At 39.8% G+C, this 20,820-nt stretch overlaps 1 protein-coding gene across 4 annotated transcripts in view; it reads right to left on the bottom strand.

Moving 5' to 3' along the window:
* Positions 1 to 20,820, bottom strand: part of LOC124171717 (CTTNBP2 N-terminal-like protein) — a 156,892-nt gene that overhangs the window by 13,847 nt on the left and 122,225 nt on the right. For 3 of the 4 annotated variants that reach the window (XM_046550987.1, XM_046550988.1, XM_046550989.1), the window contains 3 exons: positions 13,090 to 13,245; positions 6,361 to 6,515; positions 1,878 to 2,667 (listed from right to left, as the gene is read on the bottom strand). In XM_046550987.1, the coding sequence (XP_046406943.1) occupies positions 1,878 to 2,667; positions 6,361 to 6,515; positions 13,090 to 13,245 (1,101 nt within the window). The remainder of the gene's footprint in view (positions 1 to 1,877; positions 2,668 to 6,360; positions 6,516 to 13,089; positions 13,246 to 20,820) is intronic. The other variant, XM_046550991.1, reaches the window with a different exon arrangement.

The raw sequence follows: 20,820 nt of genomic DNA, 5'->3' as shown, positions 1-20,820 counted from the left end.
AATTTCATTAATTTCTGTAGAAAAATCGCTTATAAATCCCAAGTCAGCAATCAACGTGAAAATTTGCAGTTCTAGCGATGGATGTGGTGGCGTATGTGGTTGCGCTCATTTCTTTACGATACAACTTGTTATACAGCAATCTCTGAAGCGCCAACGCAAAGGTTCGACTTACGTAAATTTCGACTTACGCATAGTCTGCCGGAACGCATCTCTTACGTAACTCGGGGGATGCCTGTATAGATAATTTTAGATTGGTGATCATTGCAATTCTCACAACACTCCCAACAAGGATAGGAAGGCAACATAGAAATATACTCTCTGGTGACTTCACTCCTCAAAAGTCTACCACCATACCCCAGTCAAACACAGCACAAAATCTTGCCACTTTTGCAGCATTTTTAGTACACTTATACTTTGATATAAATAAACAGAAAAGAAAAGTGATAAAACTAAAATTTAATTTTTAGCTTTACCTTTCAAGTACAGCAGTTAAATTGGTGGGCAGCCTAATTGAGATACATCAAGAGTCTCATTGTTATTGCCTTAATATTATTCTTCAAAATTTTATGCATAGGCAGGAGAAAATACCCTGAATTACCGTAAATCTGATGATTAGAAGACAGATAATCAACTGAATCTTCAAACCTCATCACTGTAAAACAGTGGGTCATAATGATTTTCTTCAGTTTTTCCATTTTATATTCTGCAGGGTCCAATTTTGAACTATTTTTCCACCATTACTTTTTTGCTTATCACATGATGAGGTAGGGCAAAACCTATTTCAAATGTTGTCACTAGATGAGCTTCAAACGTTAATTTTGCAGCTATCTCATTACTCTACAAATGAATTACTTTGAAATTTAAAATATACTACCCTTAGATTTTCCAAAGCTCAAAATAAAAACTTAGTAAATGCTATATGGCTATGGAAGTAATACATCCTTTCTTGACAAGATGCTATGCCCAATGTTATCCTTAAGGTACAACATTCATAGGAATTTAAATTAAACTTCTAAAACTATAGCTGTGAAAAGAATAAATAGAATGAGGAAAGATGGGGCAGATGGGTAAGTAGAATAAATAGGGTGAGAGACAAACAGATAATTCGCAGAGGTGTAACAAATATACAGTGCAACCTCGATATAACGACCCCCCACGGTGCACTAGTAAACACTCGCTATAGCGAATTGTCGCTTTACCGGAGGTGGAGCAAATAATAGCCAATATACCTGTTGCGAACAGATATACAGGAACAGGAGTGGTGCGGTGACAGATAAACATCTATCTGATAAACGTAAGCATAAATCCAGACGAAAGGCGATGTTTTTTGCATCACTAAATTTCCTTACTCAAATAACGACTAACTATTCAAACAATTTATAAGCGCCGCACTGAATAAAAATCATGCAAAGCATTGTTTCGTCAATCATTATATTTATCGAACGACAGTTTACCACGTAAATTTGAGACTGAGCACTCCATTAACTTCATTTCTAACAGATCGCTAGCAATTACAGAGGTTAAGGAGTCTTGATGAAAGTCTTCCGGCGGTGAAACCCTTGCTATGGCGAGAGCCAACACCGAAAGGGTCTCGTAAAAACGAATTTTTTAACACGCTTATTATAGGGTCAATTGACGGTGCATCGGCTATCTCTCGTAATAGCGGGGGTGTCGCTATAGCCCGTACTCGCTTTAACGAGGTTCCACTATATATTACTTTGAATTTAAGGCAGTAGTGAAGGTAATGACAAGTCATGATACATTGAAGTTTTATAACGAGATTCCATGCCAATGACCTCAACTTCCATATTATCACCCAGATTTCAAGTATTATATTAAAGTAGCAAAAAATTGAAATAAAGAAGGCATTTTTTTACCTGACACCATACTAGAGAGTAAATCTTGGAAATCTGCCAGCTCCTGGCCAAGCATGTCTAGGTCGGGTGTCGCATGCAAGGCGGGGGGTCGTGCAACGTGTGCCAGTGCCACACCGCCATTGGCAGCCACCTCAGCAGAGCCACCGAGGCTCTCGTCCTCCGGCACTGCACCACCCACCTGTGGCTGCTCCCGCCTCCCTGCCCGCCCACCAGCCTCTGCCACTGCTGCACCAGCTGCACCCGGGCGCTGTGCACCACCACTCACCACATCCCCACTGCCAGCCTCTCCTGGGAGCCGAATCTTCTCCTTAACTGTGCCAAACTTAAGGCCTGGCACGGCCTTTTTCGCTTCCGCCACGCTTGATGCATCTGGTGCAGGGGGTGCCCGTGGAACCGTCTCCTTCTTAGGGGGCACCACAGGCTTGTTGGGGGGTACAGGTGGTGGCACACCACGGCCCAGGGGGCTCACTTTTTTTGGTGGCACCGGTGCCACACCAGCCATGGGCTGCTGAGCCGGTGCCAGGGACGCCACAATGGCTGGAGATGTAATGGCCGCAGCAGGGGTTGCCACCACAGTTGCAGGCACCTGGGTCGCCTGGGGAGGTGTGAGCGGTGAGCCGCCTGAGTTGGTGGTCACATGGAACGTCACCTTCCCACCCTGCGTAGTCGTGAAAACCTTCGTCCCAGGTGACGCTGACAAGCTGACCCGAGGTGTCACTTGTACCACCTGAGGCTGACTTCGGTCCACACTTGGCACTATCCTAGCACTCACTGCTTTATCTGGTGGAACCTGTTGATTAAAGTTTACTCCATGAATGCCTTCCACTCAAATCAATGGTTTGCAAGTTCACTTTGTGGAATGGTGACATGATAGATTCAAAAATGAACGTAGCTATATTCTACACAGTAATATAGAAATCTACCGGTTTCCACTTTTTCAGGTCATCATCAAGAGGTAACAGAATAAATGAACAAATCGATAGACAGACAGGGCGGTATATATACATGAATAGGATCTCACAACAATTAAACAGGGGATAGGGGAGGGGTAGGTGGAACTTCCAAGGACGGTGATGAGATTGTGATTGAGAAGATATGAAAACAGGGGCAGGGGAGGGAAAGGAAGGTGAGCAGATGGTGAGGGGATCAGTTTCTCTGATTATGTGGTGGGGGGACGAGTACTGAGGAGAAGGGTTGAGTAGTTGGAGAGGGCTAGGCCACTTAACACATCATCCTCATATACATTCAAATTTCTTCTCACAAAATAATTCTCATTTCACAATAAAATTTCAAAATTCTCAATAAAATCAAGTTTCTTCCCCTTGTCTCTAACAATCGTAAGTTTCAGGATAAAATCTGAGGAGTAGTCATTCTCAATAAAAGATTTCCTTAATCATTGATAGAGGCAAGAACGGGAGGGGTAATTACATTCAAGACAATGACTTCATTAATGAATAAACATAACTTTTAAACAAACTTCATTTAAGGATGCCTATCTCTTCTCTTGGAATTTGCCAACAAAGCTACATGGAATCCAAACTAACCCACATTTGCCATTTAATCTGATAAGGACTGGAATGCATAAGACCCAAAATTGATGAAAAGACACTTGTGGTATTGGTTAGTAAGTAGAGATGTGCGAATAGTATCCGTGAATACTCGAATGCCTCGAATACTTTGAATTTTGCGTCATACATTGTCACAGGCACATCGCTGGTGGTTGACTCGGAAAAATGTGGAGAAATCTAGTCGTTTAGTGCATGCAGCGCTGTTTTAGGCAAGCTGACGAACTACATCAAATTCGTGGATTAGAGCGGTGAAAATAGTACAATGATTGGGTGAAAAAATCCGAAAATCCCCAATTCCCCCCACCAGGAGAACCACAGTGCCGTGGGATAGTAACTACATAGCACTGTTCCCAAAATCCGCAACCCCCTCCATCCATCAGCCCTTGGCCCCTCCTCCAACGCTTTCCTCTTCTCCGAAATCAAACAAAAGGCCCCAGACCATAAAACAAAAGCTTCAAAAGAAAATATGAAGTTATAGGAGAATGATAGAATCGTGTTTCACCCTTCCTTCTTTCTCCCACACTGACCTTTTTCTGCCAACCTGCTTCGAAATTCCCCATTTCTGGAGGTCAACCGCTGCATGAGTCACCTATTAGCACAAAAGGTGTCTAACAATGACTTTCGGCAATTGATATTACACCTTCATTAGATTGAAACATTAGTAATGTGCGCATAATTTAAAAAAGAATACTATCAAACACGAAGTATTTGACTTTATTTAAGCATTTTACGCAAGAAAATAAATTAAAAGAAAATAAAAAGAGACTTAGAAGAATAAAAAGAGACGTTCTGGCAAAACTAGATATCCTCACAGCTGAGCTTCTCGGAAGTTGATGCCGTATTTTTTTCCGAAAACATATATCAAGTTAAAATTTATGAGTTGTGCTATAAATCTCTATTGTCACAGTCACAGATGAAGGGATATTTTCTCAGGATATTTGGTTTCTCCCTGATAGCAATTCAAATTCATCTGCTATCTCGTGAGAACTTCCAAAGATAGACTGAAAATAATTGAAGAAAATCTAGTGGAGAAGCGCGTGTATTTTGCAAAACACCTCACTAGCACTTGACATTAGAAGTGGGGGTAAAGTGAGCTACCTGTTGAAAATAAGAAGTTGGATGAAGCCGAGTATCAGGTGGGCGTGTCGCTGAAATGGCGTTTGATAGATAAGAATGTATGCATCAGACAGAAATCCATCGTCGCAGTGTAAATGCCAAGATGGCATGCAATAATTTTTTCGCAAGGTGGTGTGTCCCCTTAGAATATTTGAAAGAGATGTTAGTTGAATCAACTACAGTGGAACTTGGTTAGTACGTTCCTCCTTAGTACATTTTCCTCCTTAGTACGGCGATTTCTCCCGGTCCCGGTACCATCCGAACAAAATACAGGTAAAAGTATACCATCCGAACAAAATACAGGTAAAAGTATTTGGTTAGTACGTTTGAAAAAAAATGCGCTTTCCTGGTTAGTACCCTCAATTGCTTGCCGTGACGCAGCCCGCAATTCGTTCTCTAGTATCTTCAAGGGTCGTAAACCTCCGAATTCATGATTTAATATATTTTTATTAGCCATTGAAATTCTTGCATTCATTCCACATCTTTCTTCGATCGTGATTTATCCTAACGCATTTCTCAATTCTGGTGACATGATGAATAATAAAATGCGGCCATTTATTAGGAATGTCTGACTAACTAAATTGCAGCCAATGAGAAGCCCCGATTTTCCCCACCCCGAGCTCCTCACCTTCAATTGCCTCTGGAGTGCCCACTGTGTACAAATTTCGCGAGTGGGCAATTGTTGCTATTGCACGAGTTATCATGATGAAGAAATGAGTCTTATCCAATTCCCACTTTATCTAAAGCAGTGCTGCACATATTCCATAAACTCGACGTCAGGGCTATGGAGTATTTGCGTATTTACTTGACTACTGCTGCGGGAGTAGATGATGTTCTGGATCTCCACGCGAAGCTTAGCTTAAAAATACTTGATCTCGGCACGAAAGCAGACGACATTAGACAAAATTTTAAAAGTAAATTTCAACTGTATAATATAAAATCTTCTTGTAATTACGTCGTAATCTAATAATCTTGCGTGTTATTAATCGATATATCGATCGATATGGTTTCATTTCAGAAGCGAATGTGTACGGCTGTAGCCGTAATTTAAGGTTAATATAATTTTGTCCAATTTTTATGATATTTAAAAACAACCATGTGTCATACTCAGGGTTGATGTTATATTCTCCGAGTACGCTTTGAGAAAGAAGAAATGACTTAGCTTTACTTGTCCTCTTTCTATAAATATATATAGGATAAATCACACGAGATAGACGCCGTTTTCATGTAATTGTCTTCGGGAAATCTAAGAAACATTGTGATTTTTACTCACATGGTATTGTTTTTCATTGTAGCTCACATTTTCTTGATTATAAAGGTAAAAAAAGTGCAGGAAGGCGATCCTACGAGAACTACCGATAGTTATTGTAATTATGACGACTTTTCCACAGATTGCAATTACCCCGACTGCTATTGTTTACTTTCCTCGTTAGCACGTTTTCCTGGTTAGTACGTTCATTTTTTGTGGTCCTTTCAGAAACGTACTAAACAAGTTCTACTGTATATGCCCAAATTGTTTCCATAAAATTAAAATATTCCATTAATCAGCTAAATTCCTGTTTGAATGCTTTAAAGGAAATCACAATTACTTGCCAAAATCTTGTGTTTCCTGCTAGCATAGGCAACCAAGTCAAACATTCCCGCATTCATCGTTTATAGTATTCGAGGTATTTGAATATTCGAGCAATGATTTAATATTCAAATTTGATATTCGAGTGCAAGAAATCTGCTATACGACCCATCTCTACTAGTAAGCAACAAAATGTATAACATAACCCGATTCAAAGACAGCTACTCACAGGAAGAGCTGGTTGCTCCACAGGAGTTTGCTGCTGCGGCCAAGTGCTTCCATCTCGGCCAGCAACTATATTACGAGAATCGGTGGGATTGGTTGCCGAATAGGTTACATTCCTGATTCCTTGGCCAGGAGACACAGACCGAGCAATGCCCGTGGCTGAAGAACAAAGAGAAAAAATCTCATCACACAATGCTTTCCCCTCAATCGGCAAAAAGGCATACCAGACAATCAAACATTCTCAATACAATTTGATAAACATTTAATTTTAGCATTGATTTAAAAGAGACACACAGACAATTAAACAATTTTATATCAAAAGGGATTTCTTGACTATAATTCCAACATGGGACATTTCAAAATTAAACATTGGGCAATTACACAGAAAAGCAGCACTTGAAGATAGCAAACCAGTGCCTTTTGATTTAGATGGTTCCTTAACTTCTGCTACCATCTATCCCAATTCCAACATTTTTAGATGGTTGACAGCATTATTTTTAATGCAATGCTCAAGAAAAGTGAACTGTTATTCATGAGATTGCAAGTTTCACAAAATAATAAATAAACTTGCCGCCACATATTACCACCAAGCATAATGGGATACTTTCGTTTGGTACTAATTCAACAGGTACAATAGAAAGGTAACAATAAATTATATTAAGCATATCATTTCATTTTCCATATTTGCCCATGCAAATGATGCAGCAGAGAAAGCAACAAAACCCTTTGTGTACACATACTTTACAATTCAATAAAATTTGAGAATCAAAATTAAGACTACAATCAAACCTCTCCATAGAAAACTTCTTGACATCAGCAAAAACCTTTGTTATGAATAGACATTTGTTGTACAGAGGTTGATCAGGTACAATGCAAAAACATATTTTACTGGGTAAGTGGAAATATTGAGGAGAGGAATTCAATGAACGGATGTAATTGCTCAAATTAACACAGTCTGAAGACAATCCAGAAATTTTATTTTGACTTCAGCACAGTCCTCTTTGCCTGTAATGTCATTTCATGAATAATTTATAAGGCACAAGATGTTGACTGTCCTGGCCAGTATTGGCTAGAGTAATGCATCAAGTGACTCACAATGACCAACCACTAATGCAAACCATTTTTTAGATACTCCCTTTCCACTGATGATCAAGACTTCAACATCCTCAGGAAGGAACCCAAATCTACATGTTTTATCTTGGTAAATACTCATTTTTTCAAGGATTTCAGAAACATGAAAAAATTAGCAAAAATCATGACACCATGTAATTACTTTCTTCAAAGCAATAATTTCTACTTAGAATAGGGTGGGCCAACATATTTCTTTTTTTCAAAACTTATTAAATCCCATTGTATTGATCAGAAATTATTTACTTGGTTTTATAATGTAGGCATGTATCTAAAGTTCTGTTTCACACCATTTTCAATACCAAGCCAGGTAGGTGACGTCCCCCATTCGACAGACTCTGAGTAAACTGTTTTCTGGCATTTGCCATGACTGTTACCAGCATATCAGGTGGTATTCTGGCAAATTCACCCCGAATGTTGGTATTCAAGCCTTGCAGGGTCCTTGGACTGTGCACATAAACAGGAGATATCAAAAGATTCCATTGAAAAAATCGCAAGGGGCCAAATCGGGAGAGAGGGCCGGCCACTCACTCGTTGCGATGAAGCGCTCAGGGAAGTGTTCCTTCAAATCAGCCACCTATGCTCTTGAAGCGTGGGCAGACTGAACGACGCACGATGGCGATTGAATTTTGCAGAAACAAAGCGTCATATTCACGACTCGGACGAGACCACTGGCGCTCCGCTACGACATCTACTGACTGAATGGCACCCATTTTAAAAAAGGAAGTTATGTTGCCACACCATGTACCTTGGTCAATTAATATGATATTGTTAATTCCATTTGAAGGATATGATCCTACCCAATTTTTCGATCATTTAAAAATCAAACTCTCTCAATGAAACTCATGCTTATTATAATTCACATTCTAGTTGGATCATAAACCACTACAACGAAATCAACATCATTACTTCAGCCACTTCTATGGGATCTGAATTTCCAATGAGTTCCATCCACTGTATTTTCTACGTACTCCGGAGGGTGCAAGATTGAGAACACAGTAAGACGAAAAATCACTGGTGCATGTAGAAGCGGAGTATATTCCAAGGTGGGGACAAGTGGTGAAGCACTGAGTCAAATAGAAGTGGGCACTGGGATAAACATACTGTGGCACCATTTCCAGGAAAATTCAATGCATGGAAGGCAACCATCAAAGTCCACTGTCTACTACAATGAAGACGTCTTGCCATGAATAGCACATGGCAGAAGTGGGAACGTCTTAAAGCAGCCACTCTTACTATTTCATTCTGAAGAGGTGAAAAATCAACAATGGGACAAAGATTTATTTCATTTTGCCCAGAGAAGAGCTTCTCTCTTTAGACCAACAATGAATATCGAATGTGAGTAAATTTTTTTGGCAAAGTTTCATTTCAAAGGAGTTTGTAAAAATAATAATAATATAATTCATGGCCCTATTCATTTAACCATATAAATAATGGGCAAGTCAAAACAGCACATAAATGCTGGTTATTGAGAAGTTTTATACCATTGAAGTACCAGAAATTGCAACTACAGCAAATTTATGTGTCAGACACCAATTTTTTGACATATAACTACATACTCCTTACATGTGTCCATGGCAAAGACCAAGAATTTTTTCAGCCAAGGAACCACAAACCCATAAATGTCTAATAACACAGTAAATCTCTGAATACAGCTCCCCTATTTTCCCAAAACCTTGGTGAGAAAGGCAGTGGGAGGGCTAATACTCAAGCAAGAGCAACTATTTAGGCAACTTGAGCATCATTGTCAAAGTATAAAGCGTCGCAAATGTTATTCTTTGCTATTTCCATTACTTTTTAAGCCTATTTAAAATACTATATTGCCATTTGGAAGACAGGCTAACCCTAATAAATTGCAACTACATTAGTACGAGTTTGGCCTATTGCGAGACCCCCACCAAAATGAGAGATTTGAGGGGCACCGCCAATTGACCCATAAGTAGCATGTAAAAAAGTATGCTTGACACTTTTGGAGCATAAACCCAACATCGGGAGAGAGACAATCTTCCGCAAGCATTCAACATTAGTGCTCAATCTCTGCTATTGCTAGTGATCTGTTAGCGATGAAAAAAATTAATTTCTCAATTCCATGCCGTTAACTGCCATCCAATCATTTTACAGTTAATTTTGGATAAAATATTGCAGCATAAAAAGTTGCAAATGTATCTATACATAGAAGTTTATCTTTTTTGAAAATCCACAAGTGAAAGAAGCAAGTTGCTTCAACTATGAGATCCTTGCAGTAGTTTTTATATCAGATATGTCAATCCCTTTTCACCAGTAGATATTCTTAGAACATTTAGAACCCTTTCTGAAACCTGAGACTGAGATAAGCAGTTCCATGAGAGGAGTGAAAGGCCACCCTGCACTATGTTCTACAGGAGGTCATTAAGCAGGAGACTCCCGCCTCGAAGCCCGCAGCCGGAAGGGCATCTCACTGCACGAGTCATGTGGACTAGTCTAAGATTGTTTATGAAGTTAATGCCAAGTAGTTTTCCCAAAATACTTGCTATACTTGTAAGATTATCTGTGACAGCTCATTCAATTTAAGAGTTAAATTCATTATTCGGTTATTATTTCCAGTATGTAACGTATTCGAAGAGGGATTACCTCCAATTAGAGCATTTGTTAATTACCGATAAATTTATAGTAGCAGTCGTGAAAAGCAAATGGAATCTGCGATAGGTGCACGTTGAAAAATATGGAGGGGCAAAATATTATTGTTCTAGTTGGATTGTTAAACTTTTGTGCCATTTTCCTTCCATTTACAGTTGGTCTCATCAAGATTACTTTGACGACTTATCTACCTCTGCAATTTATTGCCTCGAATTGGTGGATTTCATAATTAAAGATACGTTTATGTTAGTAGTCGTGAAAAGTAAATGGAATTTGTGATAGATGCATGCTGAAAAATATGGAGGGGCAAAATATTGACATTTTAGTCAGATTGTAAAAATGTTTTGCCATTTTCTTTTCATTTCCAGTTGGTCTCATCAAGATTACTTCGAGGATAAGCCTTAGCAATTGATGGACGAAGAACTTTTTCAAATGTTCTGAAATTCATTTCTTCAATCGCAAAATTTTGACATGGATAGAATATTCTTTATAGATAGAAACTTACTATTTATTGAGAAGTGGAAGTGACCATAACTTCAGAGGAAAATCATCTCAAATTAGAAAGAAAATCATGAATCTCACTCATTCCAATTTAAAACTCTCAAATGTTTTCCAATTTTCACTTGACCTTGCTCCACTGAAAAACACAGCCCTAATTAACACATTAATCATTTACTCCCATTGTTTCAGAATATCTTTACAATTTTGGTCTTTTTTCATAATTGTAATTTGACTAATAGATAACAGAAAAATAATGCACTTTAATTCTCATATACAGTGGAACTTGGTTAGTACGTTCCTCCTTAGTACGTTTTCCTCCTTAGTATGGCGATTTCCCTCGGTCCCGGTACCATCCGAACAAAATACAGGTAAAAGAATTTGGTTAGTACGTTTGAAAAAATTGCGCTTTCCTGGTTAGTACGCTCAATTGCTTGCCGTGACGCAACCCGCAATTCGTTCTCTAGTGTCTTCTTAAGGGTCGCAAACGTCTGAATTCATGATTTAATTTATTATTATTAGCCATATTAACATTCTTCCATTCATTCCACATCTCTTTCTTCTACCGTAATTTATCCAAATGCATTTCTGAATTCTTGTGACGTGCTGAATAATAAAATGCGGCCATTTTTCGGGAGTCTGACTATGAAAAACTACAGCCAATAAGAAGCCCCAATTTTCCCCACCACGAGCTCCTCACCTTCTGTTGCCTTTGGAGCGCTTGGGAGTGCCCACTGCTGCGCACGAAGTTCGAGAGGGAAATTGTTGCTAATGCACGAGTTATCATGATGAAGATATGAGTCTTAACGGTATTAGACAATTCCCACATTATCTAAAGCAGTACTGCTCCATAAACTCGACGTCGTGCGTATTTACTTGACTACTGTTGCAGGAGCAGACGATCCTCTGGATCTCCACGCGAAGCTTAGCTTAAAAATACTTGATCTCGGAACGAAAGCAGACGACATTAGACAAATTTTGAATGTAAATTTCAACTGTTTAATATAAAATTTTCTTGTAATTACGTCGTAATCTAATAATCTTGCGTGTCATCAGTCGATATATCGATCGATTTTACAATCGAAATGGTATCATTCCAGAAGCGAATGTCTACGGCTGTTGCCGTAATTTGAAAGTCAATATAATTTTGCCCAATTTTTATGATGTTTAAAAAACCAGTTGACTTACTCCGGGTTGTTGTTATATTCTCCGAGTACGCTGTGAGAAAGAAAAATGACTTGTCTGAGCTTCACTCGTCCTCGTTCTGTAAATATATATATGATAAATCACGGGAGATAGACACCGTAATCATGAAATCGTCTCCGGGATGTCCATGAAAAATTGCGATTTTTATTCAGAAAAGGGTTTGTTTTTCATGGTAGCGCTCATTTTCTTGATTTTAAATGTGAAAAGAGTTCAGGAAGGCGATCCTACGAGAACTACCGATAGTAATTGTAATTATGACGACTTTTCCACAGATTGCAATAACCCGGACTGCTATTATTTACTTTCCTCGTTAGTACGTTTTCCTGGTTAGTACGTTCATTTTTCGTGGTCCCTTCAGAAACGTACTAACCAAGTTCCACTGTAGTTAATTTCCACATTTCAATGTCCATGTATACATACTTATGGAATGCTTAGGATAAATAGGGCAGCTGCTTCATTAAGGCTAATTTACCGCTCCCCATTCATCCCCATAAGCCTTATGCACTTTGCACTCTACTGCTGGAGAGGCAATGATAATCACATCAATTAAATCCAAGGGGACATCCAAGGGGAATGCAGAGAGGAGACCAAATCCCATCCCACACATGGCTCATTTCTGTAGTCACTTTGCTCGCATTTTAATCAGTTTTCAAAAATGTCCATGGCGCACTTTCTCCCAATATTTTGCAGTTAAATGTTTATGATTGGGAGCAATAGCATCGGAAAGTTATGAATTTGATACATCACATCACCATGTGTGTGCATTTTGGTTATCATACCCAATTATACCTTAATTCACCATGAAACTTGGATCACTTTGTCCGTCAGCAATGCGAGTGGTGACTTTTGTAAAACCATTTCAATGCGTGGTGGGTGACAACACATTTGGAGGCCGACTAGAGCAGGGGTCTCCATAATACGGCCCACGGAGGGCTTTCATCCGGCCCACGCACTTGTTTCAAGTAGCGAGCGATTCTGGCTCGTTTAACTCTGTGAGACACCGCTAGGAGCATTGCAGCACTGTACTGCACGTCAAAGTCGCCTTCAACTGTTCGTAAATAAGAAATACGCCACCGGATTCTTCAGTAGACGTTCGTATCGAATACTTCAGTCATCGGCAAATTTGCTATCCAGCCCGCAGGGCAATTTGGAACTCGGAATGTGGCCCTGGTGGCCTAGTAAATTGGAGACCCTGGATTAGAGGATTCTCTTCTGTAATGTTTGAGGGCACAATATGGGAATAAGATATATGGACCATAAGGATTCATACAAGTTAAACACTTACTAGGGCCACAAACAGGAACACTGGAAACAGTCGCTGTGGGTTGCACCACTTTGGCCACACTGCTCATCATGGGTGTTCCAGCAGGCGGAGGTGGAGACACAGAGTCCTCAGCGTGAGCCATTCCCGGCTGTGCCCATGTTGAACCTTTCCCAAGCACTATAAAGTTTATCATTATTATTACATGCATTTAATGATCACCGCACAAAATTTAAATAAACAGCAACATCAAAATTTTAATACACTACTCATCTTCTAATTGGGTGGTTTCCTATTTTTTTATTGCCTAAATCGAAAGATTATTACTCCTGGAGTATGTATTACATGCTTTTACCATTTGAAATGACGATATCTATTTTTCATGACTATATGAAAAGAGAAAATTTTCAAGCGCACAAAAATGCGATGGCTAAATATGAATGCTGGGAAAAGCCCATGTGACGTCATTCTGGTTCCAATGAGGCCACCTTGGTGCAAGACTACAAGCACCGCACTTTCTGACCATGGGCAACTTTAATAGGCGCTTATTAAGAAATGTTTCCTTGAGCCCTGTGCCTCATGCATGCATTGTAATCTCAGAAGATGTAAAACTCCTGTATAGAAACTAGGTCCCTGTGACATCACGTGGAGTGGCATCGCATGGCCGCCAATCTGGCCTTTTTCAAATGAGGTTAAAATAGACCATTAACATTCGTCTACACTGTGCTTTCTAAAACAAAATAATTTGTATAATATAGATACACTAATGGTGGGTAACGAATCGCAATCGATGCCTTTCGTTTTATTTGATAAAGGAAACTACCCTATTGAGTCGCAATCTCAAAGGCTTCATGTTTCATGGCATTTTTAAGCAACAGGAAGATAAGATGTAAGCAATATTAACTTCATTGTATATACTACTTCAGCAAGGTAGCTAAACTTTGGTTTCTATAACACTTCTATCAGCAGGTATCCTCACACACACATACTTTCTTTTTCTCAAAATTACCAACTGCTGCCCGCTACAAGATATATAATTTCAAATTATTAATGCTTATATACCATAAGAGACTCGCGGCTGAGCTTAAAGCCACCGAGTGCGTCCACCGGGTTGCGGATGGTGGGTCGACCTTTAGATATAGAGGTTAGCTGCGAGATAAGCGAGTTCTCTCGTCGAATAAGCAGTCGTGGACAAAAAGCGGCGGTATTCTGAGGGGGTATTGGGCTACCCTTGGGTAAGGTAGGCCATTTAAAAGATACCAAAACCTGTGAAGATACCGTGACTTGGCGACTGGGGGCCGCCAATAATTATGCCTCTCATCACCCGGGGAAGAGGGCAGCAGCTCTTCTTCACATGTGCGAAGGTGGAGACCATACTGGTCGGTACAGCGACACACATTCCACTACGGGCATGGTAACATTTACTTTAACGGCTGTAGTACTGCGATGTGGAAGGCAAGGGGAAACCACCACATTATCATCCCGAGGAGTCACAGCTACTCCACTCAATTTATATAATGACATGATGGAATTCTCTCTGGTAAAATATTCCGGAGGTAAACTAGTCCCCCATTCGGATCTCCGGGCGGGGATTACTCGAGAGGGTACATCGGTCAAACGAGATAGAATGTTACGGATAGGAACATGGAACGTCAGATCACTTCGTACCTGCGGTAAGCTAGAGAACTTGAAGGTGGAGATGCGAAGAATGAACCTCGATGTATTAGGCATCAGCGAAATGAAGTGGCCCCAGGAAGGAGACTTTTGGAGTGGAAGCTACAGAATGATACACACGGGATCGCTAAATGGTAATGCTAGAGTAGGCATAATGCTTAGAAAGAGCGCCGGGATGCGTGTTAAAAGCTACCTGCAGTTTAATGAAAGGATAGTAATGGTGAAGATAGATACTAAAACCGTAGCTACTGTAGTGGTACAGGTTTACATGCCTACGTCAGATTATGAAGACGAAGAAGTAGAAGTTGTCTACCAAGATATAGCGGAAGTTATCAAGCAGGTAAGAGGGGAAGAAAATCTTATTATTTTAGGGGACTGGAACGCTGTCGTCGGCGAAGGTCAAGACGGAATAATAACTGGGAAATATGGGTTGGGTAACCGAAATGAAAGAGGAGAAAGGCTACTTGAATTCTGCACGGAGCACAGGCTAGTGGTTGCCAACACTTTATTCAAAAATCCCCTGCGAAGAAGATACACGTGGAAGATGCCAGGAGACCGTAGAAGATTCCAAATCGACTACATTCTAGTGAAACAAAGATTCAGGAACCAGGTGAAGGACTGCAAAAGCTATCCAGGGGCAGATATCGATAGTGACCATAACCTAGTTATGATGAAATGCCACCTTAAATTTAAAAAGTTGAAGAAAGCCGTGAAAAACATATGGCAGGTTGAAAAATTGAGGGAGGTTCAGCATCAACTGGCTTTTAAAGAGGCTGTAGAAAATAAAATAGGGGAGGATCCGACCAACAAACCAATGGAAGAGAGTTGGAAAACCATTAGAAGTGGTCTGCAGGCGGCAGCTGAGGAAGTTCTTGGTAAAAGAAGAGTCGTTATGAAAAAACCATGGATCACACAGGAAGTATTAGATCTCATTGAAGAAAGAAGAAAATACAAGGCTGCGAAAACAGAGGAAGGACAGAATCGTTACAAGAGGATAAGGAATGAAATATGTCGTAAAATGCGGAAGGCTAGAGAAACGTGGATGAAAAGCATTTGCGAAGACGTGCAAAACAATCTTAAACATGGAAAAGTAGAGGCCGCTTATAGGATAGTGAGGAACCACTTTAAGGAAAGGGGCGTAAGATGTAATACCCCTAGGGACAAAAACGGAGAACTATTGATTGAAAACGAAGAAAAAGGGAAGAGATGGAAGGAATATCTGGAAGATTTGTACAAAGGAAGTCGCCTCAGAACGAATGCTATCGAAAACGAGAGGGAAGTGGATGCCGATGACATGGGAGCCCTAATTTTAAGACCGGAATTTGATGCGGCTGTAAGAGACCTCAGGATAAATAAAGCGTCTGGCATTGATGACATTCCTGCAGAACTAATCAAAAATTCAGGAGAGAAGACGTTGAGCCAGCTATACAAAATCATTAGTGAAATGTATACGACAGGTGAGATACCAAAGGATTTCGAGAGGAACATTATAATCCCTATTCCTAAGAAGAAACGAGAGGAGAAGTGCGAAGATTTTAGGACCATAAGCCTTACTACACATGCATCAAAGATACTGACAAGGATCATCTATAGAAGAATAGAACGAAAAGCAGAAGAGTACTTGGATGAGGACCAATTTGGATTCAGGAAAAACAAAGGCACAAGGGAAGCAATATTGGCCCTAAGACTGCTCATAGAAAAGAGAATGGAAAAGAACAAGCCAACATTCGTTGCGTTTGTGGACTTAGAGAAAGCATTTGATAATGTGGATTGGAGCACAATGCTTGGAATCCTAAAGGAAATTGGGGTTCTTTATAATGACAGAAGAATCATCCACAGTTTATACAAAAACCAAATAGCCGTGATAAAATCAGGGCCCAGCTGTGAAGAAGCAAGAATTAAGAAAGGAGAGCGACAAGGCTGTACATTGTCACCCGTAATTTTCAACGTTTACATTGAAAAAGCCATTAAGGAAATCAAAGAAAAGGCATTGGGAGTGAATATCCATGGAGAAAAAATAAGCATGCTAAGATTTTCCGATGACATAGCCGTTATAGCAGAAACAGAGAAGGATTTGAAAAATATACTGGTTAATATGGTTAGGGTAATGAGTAGATATAAAACTGAAAATAAGCACGAAGAAAACCAAGATCTTAGTATGCAGCAGAAGAGAAGAAGTCAAGACCAACATTAAAATAGGGAGGCAAAAACTGATAGAAGTGGATGAATTCTGTTATTTGGGAAGCAAGATAACTAGTGACGGGAGAAGCAAGAAAGAAATTATCAGCAGAATAGCCCAGGCGAAGAGAGCATTCCACCAAAAGAGAGACCTGCTTACAGCGGGAAACTTAAATATGGATGTAAAGAAACAATTTATAAGAACCTACATCTGGAGTATGCTCCTATACGGAAGTGAGGCATGGACAATGACCGCAGCGGAGAAAGCAAGGATAGAGGCCTTTGAAATGTGGTGCTACAGAAGAATGATGAAAATCAAATGGATCGACCGAGTTAGTAACGAGGAAGTCCTAAGAAGGGTAGGAGAGAAGAGAAGCCTCATGAAAACCTTAATAAGAAGACGGAACAACCTTATAGGCCACATCTTGAGACATGATGGCCTGATGAAGACAATCGTCGAAGGACAGGTGGAAGGCAAGAATGGAAAAGGAAGACCTCGAACAAAATATATGGAACAAGTAAAGAGAGATGTGAAAGAGAAGAAATACGTAGGAGTGAAAAGATTAGCTGATAGGAGAACTGAGTGGAGAGCTGCGTCAAACCAATCCTAGGATTGTTGACCAGTGATGATGATGATGACCATAAGAGAATCCTTATTTTCATGATTAATATTTGTGATTAATTACAAATAAATAATAAGTAGAGTTCCGTGAATTTTGTGAGACGCGATATCGCGAAATAACGCGAAATTTGTCAGTTAAAACAAAATTTCGCATTTTTTGCGATTTTAGGTGGATTAGCGAAAAAATCAACTCTAATGAGTCATGATCTATTAAAGCCTAAACCTTCATTGCTTAACGCTGCCGCGTAAGAGCGGAAATACAAGCTCATGCACCTAGTACGCGTCAATGCCAAGCAGTAATTCCGGTGACTCACCGCGACGCATAAGACAGCGTTATTGGATAACTTGTTGCAGGAAAACCTTGAGTGTGGGTCCAATGTAACAATTTGGTTGACTTAAATACGGCCGCTGGCTGGGACCAGGACCGCCGTTTGCGGCACGGCCCACAGCGTGGCTGAGAGTTGTCTCGCCTGAAAGCGGCCTGAATTTCGCGGCATCATGACGTGAACGACGGCCGGCAAAAAGTCGTTTCATCAAAAAGCGGCCTCAATGTAACATTGCCTGTATTTTACGCCATAGACGGCACACCGCCGCACAGTGGTCCGAAATCGGAAAAAGCCGGACAAAATTCCAAAATAGCGTTTTTTGACGATTTTGTGAAATTACTTACAGCGTGTGAGGAAGAGAATTATTTTAAATTTAATAAAAAATTCTACAGACACAAAGAAGGCTTGGCAATGGGGTCTCCGTTATCGCCGCTTTTAGCGGAACTATTTATGGACAAGTTTGAAGAGAAAATGTTCAGTGAAGATTCAGTGAACACCAATTTTATCCACTGCTGGTACAGGTACGTTGACGATGTGTTTGCCGTATGGAATGGTACTATTTGGCAACTGGACATATATTTGAATAGACTGAATACAAAAGCCAAAAACATAAAGTTCTCATGTGAAAAAGAATCCGACCATAGTATCAACTTTCTCGATATCACTATTTCAACCACGGGGAATGGCTACGACTTCAAAATCTACAGGAAAGAGAGTACCACCGACCATGTCATCCCCTCCGACTCCCACCACCACCCCTCTCGTAAGTTAGCCACCTTTCATGTCATGTTAAACAGAGCACTCAACATCCCCTTCTCTGCCGAGAACCTTGCCATGGAAATCAAAACCATCTGACATATTGCAGTTAAAAACGATTACGAAGAAAGTGTCATAGATAAATTGTTAAGGGAGAAATACTCCCTCCGGGCACAGAAAATGATATACCATTCATCCATTCATAATGAGCATAAGAAACGCTGGTGCAAACTGAGTTATTACGGAAATATTTCACAGGCAACTGCAAACATCTTTCCCAGAGAAGAATTTAAAATTGCATATTATAACACATCTAACTTAAGGGCATTATTATGCAATACGAAAGATAAAATTGACATAAATGACAGAAGTGGCATTTACAAACTCAAATGCAGTGACTGTGAGACCTGTTACGTAGGCCAGACTGGTCGTTCGTTCCGATTAAGAACATAGGAACACGGAAGGCATTTGAGAAACGGGGAGATAGACAAATTGCTTTTCGCGAAACACATATGGGAGAGTGACCACAGGAGCGATTTTGTTCCGGAAGTTCTCCACCTTGAGAAAAAGGGAAGAAGGATGGACTGCTTGGAGGAGTTGGAGATTAGGAAGCACATCAAGAATGGAATTTTAGCGAATGAAAATATTTTTATCAACTCTTGGAAATTCCCCTGAAGCTGTGTAACGCTCCAACCCCAACGCAACCCTCCCCTACCAACGCGTATTAGCAACCGGATAAACAACGACAAAATAACTGTTAATATAACGATTTCTGTACCTGATGATGTCGCCTCTGCGACAAAACCGGTCGTATTGAATACATCGTGTGAAAAGGAACCATAACTTTTTATTGTTCAAAACATTTTAATTTGAAAGATGTGACACTCTGTTAAAGCACATCAGTAGCGATACACAAAAATGATCAAAAGAAAGGGGACTCGCACAACCACAGCTATCATTTGAACACACAGTCACTCAGTCTAAGAAAGCAAAGGAGGAGCTTGTTGTTGCTACTACTGAAGCATTTGTAAAGGCTTTATTTAATGTAGAGAAACTTGACAATCCAAAAAATCTGGAATGGCTCTCGAAGCATACACATATGAGGTAGTGGGAATTTGCTGGTTGCTGATTGTATTCACGAAGACTACATATTTGAACCATTCATACACCTTGAACCAATATAAGTTAAACCATTTCTTTCATATAAGTTAAATCATTTCATCAGAAATTTTGTACAATCCAAATTGTGTTAAATTTTATGTAATATGCTTAATAAAAGTATAAGTATTCATGAATCGCACCCCATAAAATAATAAAACGCCTATAAACGTGGGAAAATTGTTGCATTATAATAACACCGCCAAGATTTTCTATAACACCGAAATCACACGGTTTTAAAACGAATTTTAGGAAAAAATTCAACCACTTTCACGGACCTCTAGCAATATGTTATTTCACTTAATTGCTGCTTAACGTACGGGGACAATAAACATACACCAATGGAAGCATTTGAGGCATTAAATAACCGCGATACAGTTTTAACAGTTAGTTTTTGAATTTTCAGTGGAAAATACCAAAATAATAGAATGATCACCTAAATGCACTAATTAAGTCCGTAGAAAAATGGCTTCGTCGGTTGTGCATTGGCCTAATGATTGAAAAAGCAATGCTTTGCATGATTTTTATTCAGTACGGTGCTTATAAATTGTTTGGATAGTTAGTTGTTGTTTAAGTAAGGAAATTTGGTGATGCAAAAAAACATCGCCTTTCGTCTGGATTTATGCTTACGTTTATCAGACAAAAATTTCTCTGTCACCGCACCACTCCTGTTCCTGTATAACTGTTCGCATTAGGTATATTGGCTATTATTTGCTCCACCTCCGGTAAAGCGACAATTTGCTATAGCGAGAGTTTATTTGAGTACGGTGGGGTCTCGATTTATTGAGGTTGCACTGTACTTGCTTACATGTTTCTGGCGACTGGGTTACCATGTTGTATTTTGCAAAGATTTTATTAAGCTGCATTTTCTCGTTCTCTCATACTGTGTGCAAATGTAAATGAATACTGCGTCATTGAAAGCTTTTCCCCACTAACTTTGCTGCACGTTAATGACTGAGTTGGCTGTATAAAAGCTCACTTTTAATTAGCTTCGTGCATTGGAAATACTCTTCGATGTTTCCAGCGAAGTAAATATTCAAA

The sequence above is a fragment of the Ischnura elegans genome, chromosome X (genome assembly GCF_921293095.1).
Source record: "Ischnura elegans chromosome X, ioIscEleg1.1, whole genome shotgun sequence".
NCBI classification, from domain to species: Eukaryota; Metazoa; Arthropoda; class Insecta; order Odonata; family Coenagrionidae; genus Ischnura; species Ischnura elegans.
This window is presented reverse-complemented; position numbering and strand designations above follow the sequence as displayed.